General features: G+C 36.6%; 1 protein-coding gene across 1 annotated transcript in view; it reads right to left on the reverse strand.

Moving 5' to 3' along the window:
• baiap3 (BAI1 associated protein 3) overlaps positions 1-10,157 on the reverse strand; it is a 43,824-nt gene extending 33,667 nt beyond the window's left edge. The window contains exons 1-2 of the mRNA XM_007560470.2: positions 9,910-10,157; positions 1,790-1,932 (exon numbers count right to left, since the gene is read on the reverse strand). Of these exons, the coding sequence (XP_007560532.1) occupies positions 1,790-1,926 (137 nt within the window). The 5' untranslated portion in view covers positions 1,927-1,932; positions 9,910-10,157. The remainder of the gene's footprint in view (positions 1-1,789; positions 1,933-9,909) is intronic.
• Between the last annotated feature and the right edge of the window lie 4,016 nt (positions 10,158-14,173).

Consider the following 14,173-nt stretch of genomic DNA (forward strand, 5'->3'; position numbering starts at 1 on the left):
AGTTTAACACCCCTGGCTTAATCTATCTAAGCTGTTTTCACATAGTTCGCTCGAGGTCAGATCACGGACAATAAAAATCCAAAGTGAGAATTTTCTTATCTTATAGCAAAAGCTGAAAACAAAACCGATTTAAGCTTTCTACGTAACCCAAGTGGCCAACAAAATAGCTAGCACAGTTTCTTAGAAACCAGAGATAGAACATCATGCTACTAGTGGTCTGTTGTGTTCATGGAAGTGGAGAATACACTCTGCCTTTCTAGTCTGAATTATCATGAAGTTAGGGTTGAGTTTAGACCCTAAAAATTCCTAATTTTTCTTGAAACTACTTGAAGATCCCCTCAACGTTGGCAGAGTCATGACCAGAATAATTAAATTCACAACTGAGAGGAATTTAAAAATAATAGCGGCTTGGTAAGCTACTCCCTGATCTGAGAAGCCACGTTTATCACTGAAATAAATCCGGGAAGCTTTTTGACATCAGAACCACGTTTTAAAGCTGCTTTACAAGCAAGCAGCATTTATATCCCTGAAGAGCCTGTCTGTGCATGTAACAGTGTGGTTAATGTGTCACAGGGGGGAAGTCTGTGTCTGGATGGCTTTTTCAGAGTGAGCCATGGCTTAGGTATAAATGTGATATATTATCACATTGTGCCAGCAAGAAATAATGACCGGTAGCTTCGGCAACATAGCCAGTGGAAAACAAATGAATAGCAAACATGAATTATTACTTCGCAGCTTTTGCTGCCATTTCTGAAGACGTGTGATTATCTGTTGAGGTGCCTTGACCGCGCTTTATTTTCACAAAAAAAAAAAAAAAAAAAGAAGACGTGTGATTATCTGTTGAGGTGCCTTGACCGCGCTTTATTTTCACAAAAAAAAGAATCTCATAAGCGAAGCTATTACTTATCCGTAATGGGAACAATCAAGCGAATAATAAGTCAAGCAGTAGCTGTCAGTTTTAGACAAAGTAATATAGATTTGTACAGACTGAACACTTATGTTTAATCTTAAGCAAGGTTTATGATTCAGTCAGGTGTTTTCAATCAAAAACACTGATTATCGTCAACTTCAATTAACTATGTAAAAGCAAGAGGTTTGTGTTTCTGTTTGATTGGAGCATTCGAGTGTCTGTTACCATGATGATAAAAAGCAAAGACAACAGCAATATTGATTGAAGTTAAAAAAAGAAAATCTGTTGGACCTATCAGTCAGGAAGGTTTTGGATCCATCATTTCACAGTAAAGACATTATTTGCAAGTGAAAATAAATTCAGTTGTCAGTCATCTTACCAATGTATTTCGCCAAAGTGTTACTGTTTAGTTCAAATTGTATTATATGAACATAAATTGCAAAAGAAAAACCCAACAAAAACAATTATACACATCTAGTCATTCTGGTTTTACTTGGTGCATGAAATGTAAAAGCTATTGACATTACAATTATAAAGCTAGAACTCAAAGCTGTTATGAAAAGAGTACATTTAAAATTACAATAAGTCGTGATTTAAATGGTCCTTAAGAAGTACCTGTGAAGCAACAAAGCTCAAAATTCTCCCACAATTTAGGACAGAAGGCAATTACCTTAAAATCATCATTGCTGCAAGATGTCCTCTAGAGTTTAACAGCTTTTCTACACATTACTTTTCAATTTCAGCTTCGTAATGTTGAGTAAATATTGACTCGGCTTAATAATTTGTTTATCTGAGGTTGTAGACCAAATGATGAGAGGATGACATTTTATAACATCTCGTGTGTGTCGATGTGTGTTTGTGTGATCAACAGTGACTCACCTGCGAGGTAAGGGCTCAGGAGGACAGTGTGTGAGGGGACTGCTGGCAGTGGGCGGGGCCTCCCTCCGAGTCCTCAGAGACTGGCTCCTCTGGACCTGCCTTAGCACACTACTCTTCAGGTCAAGCAGTGTCGTCATGTTTCACTGGCAAAGACACCAGTGACAAAAATCAGACATCAGCCTAACTAGACATTTATTTTCATTCATTTGTCAGAATTAATACAAAAAGTTAGGTAGAGATACTCTCAGTTTTTATGCTTTAACTGAGTAGAGCATGAATAATAACTTTTTTTAGCTCTCTGTTTAAACTGAGCAACCCCAAGATTCAGGACAATATTAATTTCCACTTAAAGTTCAAAGTATCTTATATATCCTGTAAAGACTTTAAAAAAAAAAAAAAAGACAAGAGACACTCTAAAGCAATAATTGTTGCCATTTATGTAAAACACATCATTAAAAAAGCAAAGTAAAAATCACTTTAAAAGATGAATTTTGATACGCTCAGATGAGTTAATGGAAAAGCTTTTTGGCAAGTGGTTTGTTTTGAGAAAATGCACAAAAGATAACGGAAATGACATTGTAATCCTATATGTACATAGAAATAATTACTTCTCGTTATTAAAGTATAATTAAAATTAGATTTAATATATCCTGTGCAAACACAGACTCTAGTGATAATATTTGTGGAACTTCTATACTTAAGAAGGACACTTGTTCACTTTGAGCATCACTCACTATTGAGTCTAACAAGTTAAACTTCATACCATTACCAGAGGGGCATTTATCTTTTCTAAAAGTTCAGATTGTTTTAAGTGAATATCTTGAGTTATTATGCAAAACCATAACTTTTGAAAGTATGTGTTTGAACAAAACCTAACCCTCTTAACTGTGCACATGTTGACTACAGATATCGGATTTGGGTGACAAAAGATAAAGATAACTTCTATTATAAACACAGGTAAAACATATATTTAGAGAAAAAAATGCAGTTATATAATTAATTTCTATCTTATTTATCAACATATGTGAAATTCTTTTTCTCTCTTTTTCAAATGTCATCCAATCATTGCAGAGAAAGTTATTCTTGGGTTATCGTGACAGCAACATGAGCCTACTAGGCGACCTCAGAGAGATTGGCAATGTGTTACTAAGCAATTCTCAGAGACGGAGTTGGCGTACTCGGAACCACTTGCCACAAAGTGAATTTTCATTTTGGCTTCCTGGAGTCCTCTAAGCATGTCTAAATCATATGACCTCACAGTCCCTACTCTACACAGAGGAATGGAACAAACTGTTCTTCGCAGAGATGTTTTATACAACAGAACAGTCGTATCTTATTTTCAGAACCACAGTTCTGAACATAGTTGTTTTCAGAGACAGAATATGCCGCTCTACACAGAACAGGGACTGTGAGCAAACAAAAATGAGGTTCATTTTGATTGCAGTTCCTCCTTATGACCTTTTTTTGCAAGACTTCAGGGAAGGACTTTAATTTGAGAGCAGCTTTCACTTTTATTATCAGTTAATTCTTTTAATCATACCAGAAATAGCATGTTCATATCAAGCAGATATGAGAATATCAAGCCATCAAGTTTGAGTTTAAGTTCAAGCGCACCCAAGTTAAACAGCAGGAAGATTTATCCAAACGACACATCTACCTCTGACTGTCTCAAAAAAAACAAAAAAAACAAGAGACCTTGTAGAAGTCTGGAATTAAATCAGATTCAAATTCTGTTATTTTTGAGTTGGATGGCTATTCCTTTAGTAAATGAAATCATCATTTGAACACTACACTTTGGTTTCACTCAATATATCTTTGTCTGATATCAAAACATGTTTGATGATCTGTCACATTTTAGCAGGACAGAAAAGGAAAAAAAAAAAAAAAAGACGAAAGCTGCGAGTGGGCAAATACGTTTTAACAGCCCTATTAACAAGCACCACCTGCTTAACTCTGCATCTTTTTTTGTCTTTTTAAACTCCAACAGTTGCGAGCAGCAGGGAGAAAAAAAAACAGAGGAAACAAAACACGCACACAAAAAAACATGCAACAAAGACTAAACAGAGACGGGAGTTGATTGATGGAGTAGTTGTTTTCAGAGACAGCCAGACACACTCAGGCTTGCAGTCAGTTACTCTTTTCAACAGATGACAGCTTAAGTCTTCGCGTCAATGTGAAAATGATGCCATGAAGCGTTGTCAGTGGCTTTGAGGACAATTAGCCTGGTGTGCTTGTAGGAAGAGGGTGCTTGTTGTTGTGGTCCATATTAGAGGCGACGCTAATTCATTTTTCTCCCTTGGTTTTGAATGGCACAGTTTAGGTTTGCCTATTTAATAGCATAGTGCTTACACCAAATGGATCCAGCAAATGAAACATGTTGGCCTCTTTGAGCGTAATCATTTGGAGCCCTGAGCCAACAGAATGGAAAGCAGAATGCGCTCGGAGTTCTGGCTCGGAGAAAGTCCAAAATTCATGGTACAAGATGCACCACTGTCTGAGCCAAAAAACAGTCTGCTGTCTAGCTAGGAGGCTGACATGCATACAGTAAGTTACTATGAGTTCTCAGGTTTTAGTTCTTCTCTATTGACAATACCAGTGTGTTGTTCACTATGAACATCTGACAAAAACTGGAGATCTTCAAATTATACTTTATATAACCTTTTCTATGATGGCCGTGACTTGGAGTAACACATAGTGGCTGTTTAAAAGTGTAAATGACAAAATCATTGTTAGAGAAAATAAGATTGCTGAAACCTCTCTTGACTTCCTTGATGACACAATAAATCTCTGAGAACTCAGATATAATGAGTTGCTGGGCCTTTGTATGCAGGAGCATACATATTGAAAGAAGTTCAAGAAAAGTTTAGACATTTATGGAAAAGAAAATAAGAAATGTTTTACTTTGTACATTTTACACCTGCAACTGTGGCTTTTTATTAAAATAACTATATTTCTGGTAATTTCATCATGTTGTCACTTCCGTCAAGTTCAAAGCAAACCCACTGAAGGTCACAAAAACTTAATTTCCGATGGATTTAAATCTGGATATTTCTTGTATTTCAATAGCAGGTTTCTCATCCAAGTCTGATAATGTCCAAAGAAAAATAAAATTATTTGCTAAAGTGTTTATATATATATTTATATTAAAGATACAATACAACGTATAATTTGCTCACTCCAGGCCCATGATTCCCTGACTTAATTAATGTCATCAACTAGTGTGTATGCGTGTCTGTGGGGGTGTGCATGTTTCATCAGTTGAGTTCAGCTTCAGTCATTGGCTGGCTCTGTCTCCTCTAACATTTACTTCATTTCCCTGTGGGACCATTAAAGCATTTTAGAATTTGAATTTCAACACAAACGGTTTAAAACCAACCAGCATAAATGCCCTGCATGAGATGCTTAAGAGAAGGTCTCATGGGTTGCTGATGAGTCACAAAGACAAAACAAAATAACTAAACATTAGTTATTTTTAAAGCTGCCGATTGCAAGTTGCTTATGCAAGTTGTCTGAATGCTACATTTTGAAGCTGATTGTATATATATATATATTTTTTTTTTTTGTGCAGGGTCACCTTTATTCCTCTGCATAATGAAAAATAAAGTCATTTCTAAATATGGAAAAATATCGATGAAAAAACATAGCACAGGAATGGCGTATTTCACTAGCAGACTTTGTCTGCTCTCAAGCAAAACAGGTGGATAGTTCTGACAAAGAACCAATATAGACATCAATCCATACATTGATTTTCTGCACAAGATTAATCCTTGCAGGTTCGTGGGGGGCGGGCTGGTACCTATGTCCATCAGTCAATGGATGGGGAGTTGGATACAGTCTGGCCAGGTTGCCAATCCAATACAGGGCAAAACAGAGACAATGGCCAAGACACACCTTTTGGCAATTCATAGTGGTCAATTAACCAAATATGTTTACGTTAATAGGGAGGAAGACAGTGGAATATTCCATAAGTGTGGAGTATCCAGAGAAAACCCATGTACACAGCAGGGAAATACAAAAAACTCCATACAAAGATCCCCACATAGGGATTCAAACCCAGGACCTTATTGGTATAAAGCAACATTGCTTAAATGTTTCATCTCCTCTCTAATCGTACATAAAGTTTGTGTCTGGTTGGCTTTGAGCCAAGGAAAATTTGGCTTCAGTGCATAATGTGGAGCTGAGTTTAGGTTTGTTGATCATGTCATGGTGCACCAAAAGCTTGAAAAGTTACAATTTGAAATACACAAAAAATAAAAAAAAATCTTCATCCAACTATTTCTATGATTTACAGTTCTTTTGAGGAGATGAAAGACAAAAATGCTGGAGAGATTGGTGTTTTCCTTTGCTATATATGGAACCACCAGGGAGCTGGCTGAAAGAAGGGTGCAATATTTTTTCTCATACTTACAGAAAAAAACAGATTTTTCTTTTAGGAAATGTTTCCAGTCTGAAAAATACTGAATGATCACTCTTCTCAAACTAACACTTTAAGAACTACAGTTTTCAGTCTACAAGCAGTTAAGTGGATACTTAAGCCATAGCACTCTTTTATGCAGTTTTGTTTTAAAGTTTTAAGTTAATGCCAAGATGCAGTTAAATTGTCATCAAATTATCATAATGTCCAATGCTTGAAGCACACCTTGAAGATTAGTGAAGCATCTGTGCAAGATTTTGACACCAAACAAAACTAAATGTCAGAGGGAGAAAAAGAACAAGAAAAAAGTATTCTCATTGGATGTCAAGAGTGAAAATCAGAGAGATGTTTTTTATATTGCAGAACTGGCAACAAAGAAAAAACAGCTGTTTGTTAGTGTTGAAAAGAGCTTCTGCACATACACAAATCTTGTTCTCGGGTGAGCTTGCTTCTTCTTAAGAGGCATCAAACCATATTCTGTTGGCACAATGAGCCAGGATGAAAGGCTGCTGCATTGTGCCAACTCCACAATTACTCCTTTATGGCGCACGGAAACCAGCTAAAATGTGCAAACTAAGATAATATACAGTGCAAAAAAGAAGAGAAGAAGATAAGAAACTATTTTAAAAGTCTTACTTGAGATTGTAAAGTCAAAATCAAAAGTGTCATTTAAAATATTCACAAAAACTGTTAGGAATCCATGCTTCTACTCATCAAAGTCCCGCATGGGAGAATAAGCACCACCACCTTCAAGCTGTGCTGCGGCTATATTTATGTGGATTTTGTCACTGTAGGTGAGCAACTGTTCAATGTTTCATGCTCCATCGAGTGACTCCTATTTACCAGCTCTCTGCTCTTTTCATCACATATCTAAATGCCATGCACCAGGAATACCTGAGGCATGTTTGCTGCGAGCGCTGAGCAGCGAAAACGCTTCCCAACTTTTAAACAATGGTGTCACGGGCCGAGTGATAACTGCTCAGCGCTTCTCATATCACTTCCACATGCACGGACTGCGACAGCTTCCAGGCACGGCGCTGCAGCTGTCTCCCAGGTGAACTCATTTCAATTACAGGGGTGGATTTCTCCCAGCTGGATTTCACACGGTCTCGGTCGTCAACGCAAAGTGACAAAACGGGGCGACGTGCCGCCTCGGTCGGGCCGCGGGCTTCCAGGGAAACACTGTCAAAGCTAAGTAAATGCCTTTCTCGCTACATTGGTGCCGAAGTCAAACCAGGGAGGGCACTAGCCTACCGGACTCGCTCCTGCAAGAGAGCCGATGAGCCCTGCAACCAAAGTCGACTTGCTGATGGGGATGGAGTGTCTCTATGGTAACAGTAGAGGGAAAGGAGCCGGTAAATACAGGTAAATGGAATTCTGTGAAGGATGAAAAAACAACCCCTTTATGTCATAATGTGTTTATCCAAACGCACACTTCATAAATAACAAGTTTAATGATGCCTGGTTCAACAGACAAAAAGATCAAATGATTTGAAAGGTGCAGAGTTTTTTTTGGGGGTTTTTTTATGAGCACACCAGGCACTCCTGAGAATATTTCAGAATAAATCATACACCTAAGGTATTCACTGTTTACGCTTTCATATAACATCTAAAGAGGCAGAAATAATAAAGATCGTCATTGCAATGTGCTCTACATCCATTTATTAAAACCGGCTTCATGCAGGCACACGTGTCCTTGTGTGAGTCTTAATAGCTTAAATCAATATGAATACCAGGTAGAAGATCATTTAATACATTCCTTTGAGCCTCCACAAGAAAAGGATACAGACAGCTTATGTAATTGAATGTAGCAACACTTTCACTTAGGACCTTAATATTTCTCAAGACCTTGTTTCGCACACCAGCCAGAGGGGATACAGATTCAAATCATATCATAACCTTGAGGATATTATTCTGTACTGCTACTGATGTTTCCTGATGAGGTTTAAGATAGAGCAAAAAGCTTTATCAATGACCACTAATGTTATTATGCGGCAGGCCCTTAGGGACTCATAGGCTAAACGGATCACAGTGTCAGGTCTTCGTCGAACCCTTAATAAGCTTTCCAAATGGAGGAACGGAGGGATGTAAAAAACAGAGCAGACATGACTGGGATCGTTAACTGCAACCACCTGTGGATAACACATAATCCATAACCAGCTAAAAAAGCACAACACCGGTCTATTGCAAGCAGCTTACGCTGTTAAGACACATGACAGGCACTTTGGCTTCAGAATTGATTGCCAGAGAATATTCCACGAATTGATGGCTGTGTGCCTTTGTAAAAAGCCTCTGCTGCACAGCCAAGCAGCAAAAATCACTGACAGTTGCACACAAAAAAAATGCTCAACTAGTACAATGGCACAAAGTCTTGCTTATTATACCCCAATAATACACTCTTTTGTCAGCTTGATAACACTCCAAAACTACCTCTCCAGTCAGAAATAGCAGACATTGAGTTTTTCTGCAATAAAGCCACCTCCATAGTTTACACAAAAACATCAATTTGCATCCACCAGACACTGTGCCACATTAAGAAGAATGTGATGAAGTCATACTACTGTTCAACAGGCTGTAATTACAGCCTGAACAAAGCAACTCAGTTGTACTGCATTACTATAACCCCCCCACTATTTTTTTTTTTTTGTCATGACTCAACACATGTAGGGAAGCTGTGGTTTTAAGTAATGATTTTTGAGCTACAAGCACACATTCGCTCTGTAATAATAATAATAATGATTAATTAGCAAGGACGCACAGATCAGCCTGAAGTGAGGCTATGACCTGCGCCAGCCTGCTTCTGAAGAAAATCAGCTGAGAGTTGTGCTGAAGGACACATCATGAACCACAGAAGATTTCTGCAAAACACAGACATTCGTGATGACTACGCTCCGCAGAGTTGAATCTGTATTGTCCTGTATTCAGCTGACGAATAATGAAACCTAATAGTTTTTATTGCCCTTTTAATCAGCTGGGCATGTAATTATTGTCAATACAGGCAAGCACAGGTAAATTGAAAGCACTGAACTGCTGGGGCTGTCTCTGGGGTAAGACAGTTGGAGCTGTGATCTCTGTGAGTGTGTGTGCCTGTGTGTGTAATATAGAGAGAGAGTGAGAGAGACCTCCACAGGATTCTCCACAGCACTGCTTCTGAAACGAGCCATCAAGTGCATCAGTCAACTCAGGATGTCTTCAGTCTGTAACCATATCTTCACCTCTTCACTTTACCATATTTATTGTTTTCCTAATTAGTTTTTTTTTTCCTTATGTTGGCATAATTTCCCTTTTTTTTATTATTTGTGTCAATCTTGAGTCTGAGTCAATCCTTGCCAGCTGATTAGGTTTCCATGGGTAGGACCTTCTTGTTTAACATACAGGGAACTTCTGCTTATATTTCAGTCATAAAGAACATACATTATTTTTCTTAACACAAAACGTCTGACAGGTCAAATTCCTTTGTAAGACATCGTTATCCTCGACATAGTCCCTTATATTATTTTACTGTTACTGGTACATTAATAGAACTTTATTCTTTCAAGAATGACTGATTTGAAATTATCTGGAACTTAATTCAAATCAACAGGTGCCACGTTCAGGGTCACATTTCGCAATTAAGGAATCATAAGAGCAACTAGTGCATAATCTAGCTTGACCAACAGTGTTTATATTTTTTCATAAGTAAAAATTATATAAATATATATCTTACCTGCGTCTCTTGACAGTTTTTCCAGTGTGGTATATATATATATATTTTTTTTCTTTTGCAAAGGTTGCGTGTGTCAGAGTTCTAACAATCAAAGCTCTGATCGGTGCAGCAGGACGTCGCTCCTTGCTGTGAACGTGACGCAGTCAACTTATGAGAAAACAACGTTTGGGTCTTTTTCCTCAGATAGACGACAGACAAAAGCTCTTATTAGTCTCTCGAAATGCTTCCCCTCCGCTCCCCCGATGCCAACCCAAATATGGCCATAGGAAGTCGAGCGATACTTCACGGACCCTGTCTACTGTCAGAAATATACAATTTGGCCAGAAACGTGTTCCCGCCATCAGCCTACAATTTGGTGAAAACATAAAAATAAAAAAATAATAGAACGCTTTTGAGAGACAAGTCAAGTCGGGAAGAATTGAGATGAGCTTTTTTTATAATCTTGAAGCCAAAGCTATTCATGAAAACGGTAATTTGTTTAAGCACGCAATCCTTGTAGTTTAATTGTATCAGGTTGGAAATAAGGAAATGTATGAAATTCTCAGGGTATGACAAGCACTATTTCAGATTTAATTTAACTCCAGCTAGCATGTAACATTTATTATTTGAGTTACAATAACGTTATTTGTTCTGATTTAGTAAATAAATAAGTAAACATTTTTTGTAGAGCACTTTTTATAGAAAAAAACAAATCCAAAGTGCTTTACAGAGATACAGCTGAGTCTTAAAGACAGTAAAAATAATTGATAAAAACAATACGCATATTTAACTTAAACTAGTTGCTCAGTTGTAGGAGCCTTTTTTGAGTTAGGTGGGGGGGAAAGGAGGCAGCACTGTGCACCATACAGCTGGAAAAAAAATAATAATCATTTTGAAAGTACAATGTTTTCAAACCTTGGTATCCTTAATTATACATGCATATTTCCACGAAAGGCTGTAGATCAGAGAATTTCTATTCTTTCAGCGACTCAACACAGTGGCAATAATAGACTTCATTGTTTCTCTTTGGGATAATGTACATTAATTTGATATAAATAGTTTGGTTTCCAAATGTAAAGAGATTACTTTATTTTTTCTCTTTAGGAAATTGTAAATCAAGCACATATTTTCTGTTTTTAAAATAAGTTCAAGTTTTGCTTAATTGTAAAATAAATGTACTTTTTTTTTTAATTCACTGAATATGCGTTCATTTTTTGACGTGTGGATAAGTTATTAAGTAAATGTTTACAGAATGTCCGTGAACGCATCATTTGACTGTTGCTGAGGGGATGTCGCCGAGAAAAATCCTCTCTTAGGCAGAGAGGAGCAAGTTCGGCTGTCAATCAACACGTGATTCATGGGTGTTTCCTTTCTTTAGCTTAATTAGCTCGAACAGCAGATGAGAAATGAAACAAAGCCAGGAGTTAATGATGATGCATGACAGAGATACAACATAGCAAATACACAAAGTCTATTTAATGTCTAAGAGTGAGAGCAGCAAACAATATTGCATTTTTAAATAATTGTCAATATAAAGAAGATAACTTCTGGAAGCAAAGGTCAGGGGTTAGAGTTATGAACTTAGTAAACAACTTGCTGTAAAACCAAACTTTAAGTGATCACTTTAAATTAAACCAAATACTGATATGCAGCTAACATTTCAAACCAGAATTATTAAAAAAAAAAAAAAACAATTTCATGATTTCTTTTGTTTATTTCTGATTCAAAGCTCACGATGATACCTGTTTGCGTATGTTGTTCCTTAATTTTCAATAAAAGCTGGCATATTTGCAATCAAGTTAGTTCGGCGTAACACCAGGCCTTTTCTCGCTCTTTAGTTTACAACGGCAGAAGGACATGCAAGTATATTCTTTAAATAGGCACACAAGCATATCCCTGCAGGTTACAGCCTCTCTTTAAAAAAGATTTCCCACATGGCCATTATCACAGAGGGTGCAGGCGTGCCTCGACACATAGTGTAGAAAGGAGTAATTCAGTTTTAGTCACAAAGTAAAAACTCCTACTACAGCCTAATTAGAGTTTATTGGAATATCACATATCAAAGAGGTCAAATAAAGCAAGTTTTAAAGTATTAATTTTCCTTCTTGTAAATTATTTAAAATGTTTTTCATCAGTGAAAAACACTGATGAAGTCTTTGGACACAATAGATGCCGTTTTTGTAAATAAACTCTCCAAACGTCAGATTAACCATGAATCTTTAAAGCCTTTTCTCAATTCTTTGTCAGGAATTCATTGGTTTTGAAGGACACGAAAGTTGGTTCAGGATTCCAAAACGATGTATTCACTGAGTGCCTCCATGCTTAAAGGTGGTACTAATTGATATTTAGGTTGTTTACGACTGAATGGTTTGTTGAGGGTCGGTAAATGAATCATTTTTTTGCTCTCTCTCTTACAAAATGCCTGTATATGGAGGGGTGTAAAATCAAATCAATCAATCTGAGAGAGGTGTTAAGTAAATAATCCAAAAAGGTTTTATCAGAGGCTTTGTTAAGCACATTAAGGAGGAGAAACACAAATGTGGACTCGTGCTTGACTTTGAAATGTCTTGGCATTATTGTAAGATCCAAGATAAAGTATAGAGCTTTTCCTGTGCTGAGTGATGATAAGACACATGTGGCCATGTTCCTTGTTTCCATGGACACATCATTAGAGAACTTCTCCAGCTGGTTTCAACTACTTGAAGTGTTGACGGCAAATAGCAAGTGAAGGATTTGGTCATAACCAGGGCAAAAGGAAAAGTGACTTCCTATGTCCCGCACTCAGACAGATATTAAGCTATATTGGATCAATATTTTCTCATAGGTGATTATTTTGTTTATTTATTTATTTTTCATCACATCTATTCTTGGGTTTTTCTCTTAGGCTTGAATGTGCAAGTCTATTTTTTGTGCTTATCTCCGTCTTAACAAAACAACCTTTTTATTAGAAGTTTCAAACCAAAGTTTTGCATTAATTAATTCAAGTACCCACCGAAATCCCCCAACAGAATACATTAGCGTTGACCTCGGAGAAAAACAATGCTGATCACGTCAGTCTGTGTCAAACAAATTTAACATTGGAAAAATTCTGTCTCATGCCCTCATTATGTTATGCTGTTAATTTGATTCCTGTAATTCTGAAATATATTATAAAGCCCAACCTCACAAGTTTCTTGGTTAATTTCACACAACTCATAGGTAGAGTTCAGGACAAAAGCTCAGTTCAGTTGAGAGGATTGTACTTCTGTATTACTGTGAAGAAGAAGAAAAAAAAGCAAGAAACACAATTAAACAATTATCTGTAACAGTAACGTAAGTCATAATTGTGCAACCATAAATGTAACTACCAGAGTAATGAAAAAATTAACATGCTTGTTAATGAAGAACTTAAACAATGACAATTTCATTTTTATTCCATGCGTTTATGTGCAACAGACTCTCAACCATCTTTTTGTTTTTGCGTGGTTCTTGCGCCCCCCTCAGGGAGACAAAGAGATTGAAGAAGCATTCACCAGTTATTTTTCTGTTTTTTCTGTCTTCATTGGCAATATTGGATCAAGAATGTGAAAACTCTCAATATTATTCAGCGCAATATCTAGTATGACACAGAAGAAGGTGATTTTAATATTATTATTGTTTAATGAATGGGAATTGAAAATTGATTTGCAAGCACCAAGACAACTAAATGCATATTTATGTGACTTAAAAAATAAATAGTTTAACAATACTACTACTACTACTACTACTACTACTACTACTACTACTACTACTACTACTACTAAAAATAATAATAATAATAATTTGCTAAAATCCCATAATCTGGGATATAATATCCAATACATACATATTGAATCTATAACTTTCAAATGTGTTGTATTAAAATAATATATTTTGTAATTTTAATTTCATAATTATTATCATTATTATTGTTGTTGTTACTTGGATCATTTTTATTATTTCAGTCTTTAAAATACCACCATTTGTCTATCTTATGACAGTGTAAAATGTCAAAACACATGTTTTATAATCATTTAGTACTCATGTAGCATTTTCATGAAATACTTATACTCTTAGTAATTTTTTGGACGGCTAGTTTATACCTTTACTTCAGTTAAAACATGTTGAAGCAGTGCTAATGTTACTTGAGCACAAATTCTGGGTACGCTACAAACCTCTGCTCTGGCTCTAAACAATGCCAAATGAGAAGCAAATCATAAAAACTAAACAGCAATTCAGTAAGTCTCCCTCCTGTCCAGTGCGTGGTGCTGTAAAGCAGTTGTAAACT

Source organism: Poecilia formosa, unplaced genomic scaffold (assembly GCF_000485575.1).
Source record: "Poecilia formosa unplaced genomic scaffold, Poecilia_formosa-5.1.2 Scaffold115, whole genome shotgun sequence".
Taxonomy (NCBI): Eukaryota; Metazoa; Chordata; class Actinopteri; order Cyprinodontiformes; family Poeciliidae; genus Poecilia; species Poecilia formosa.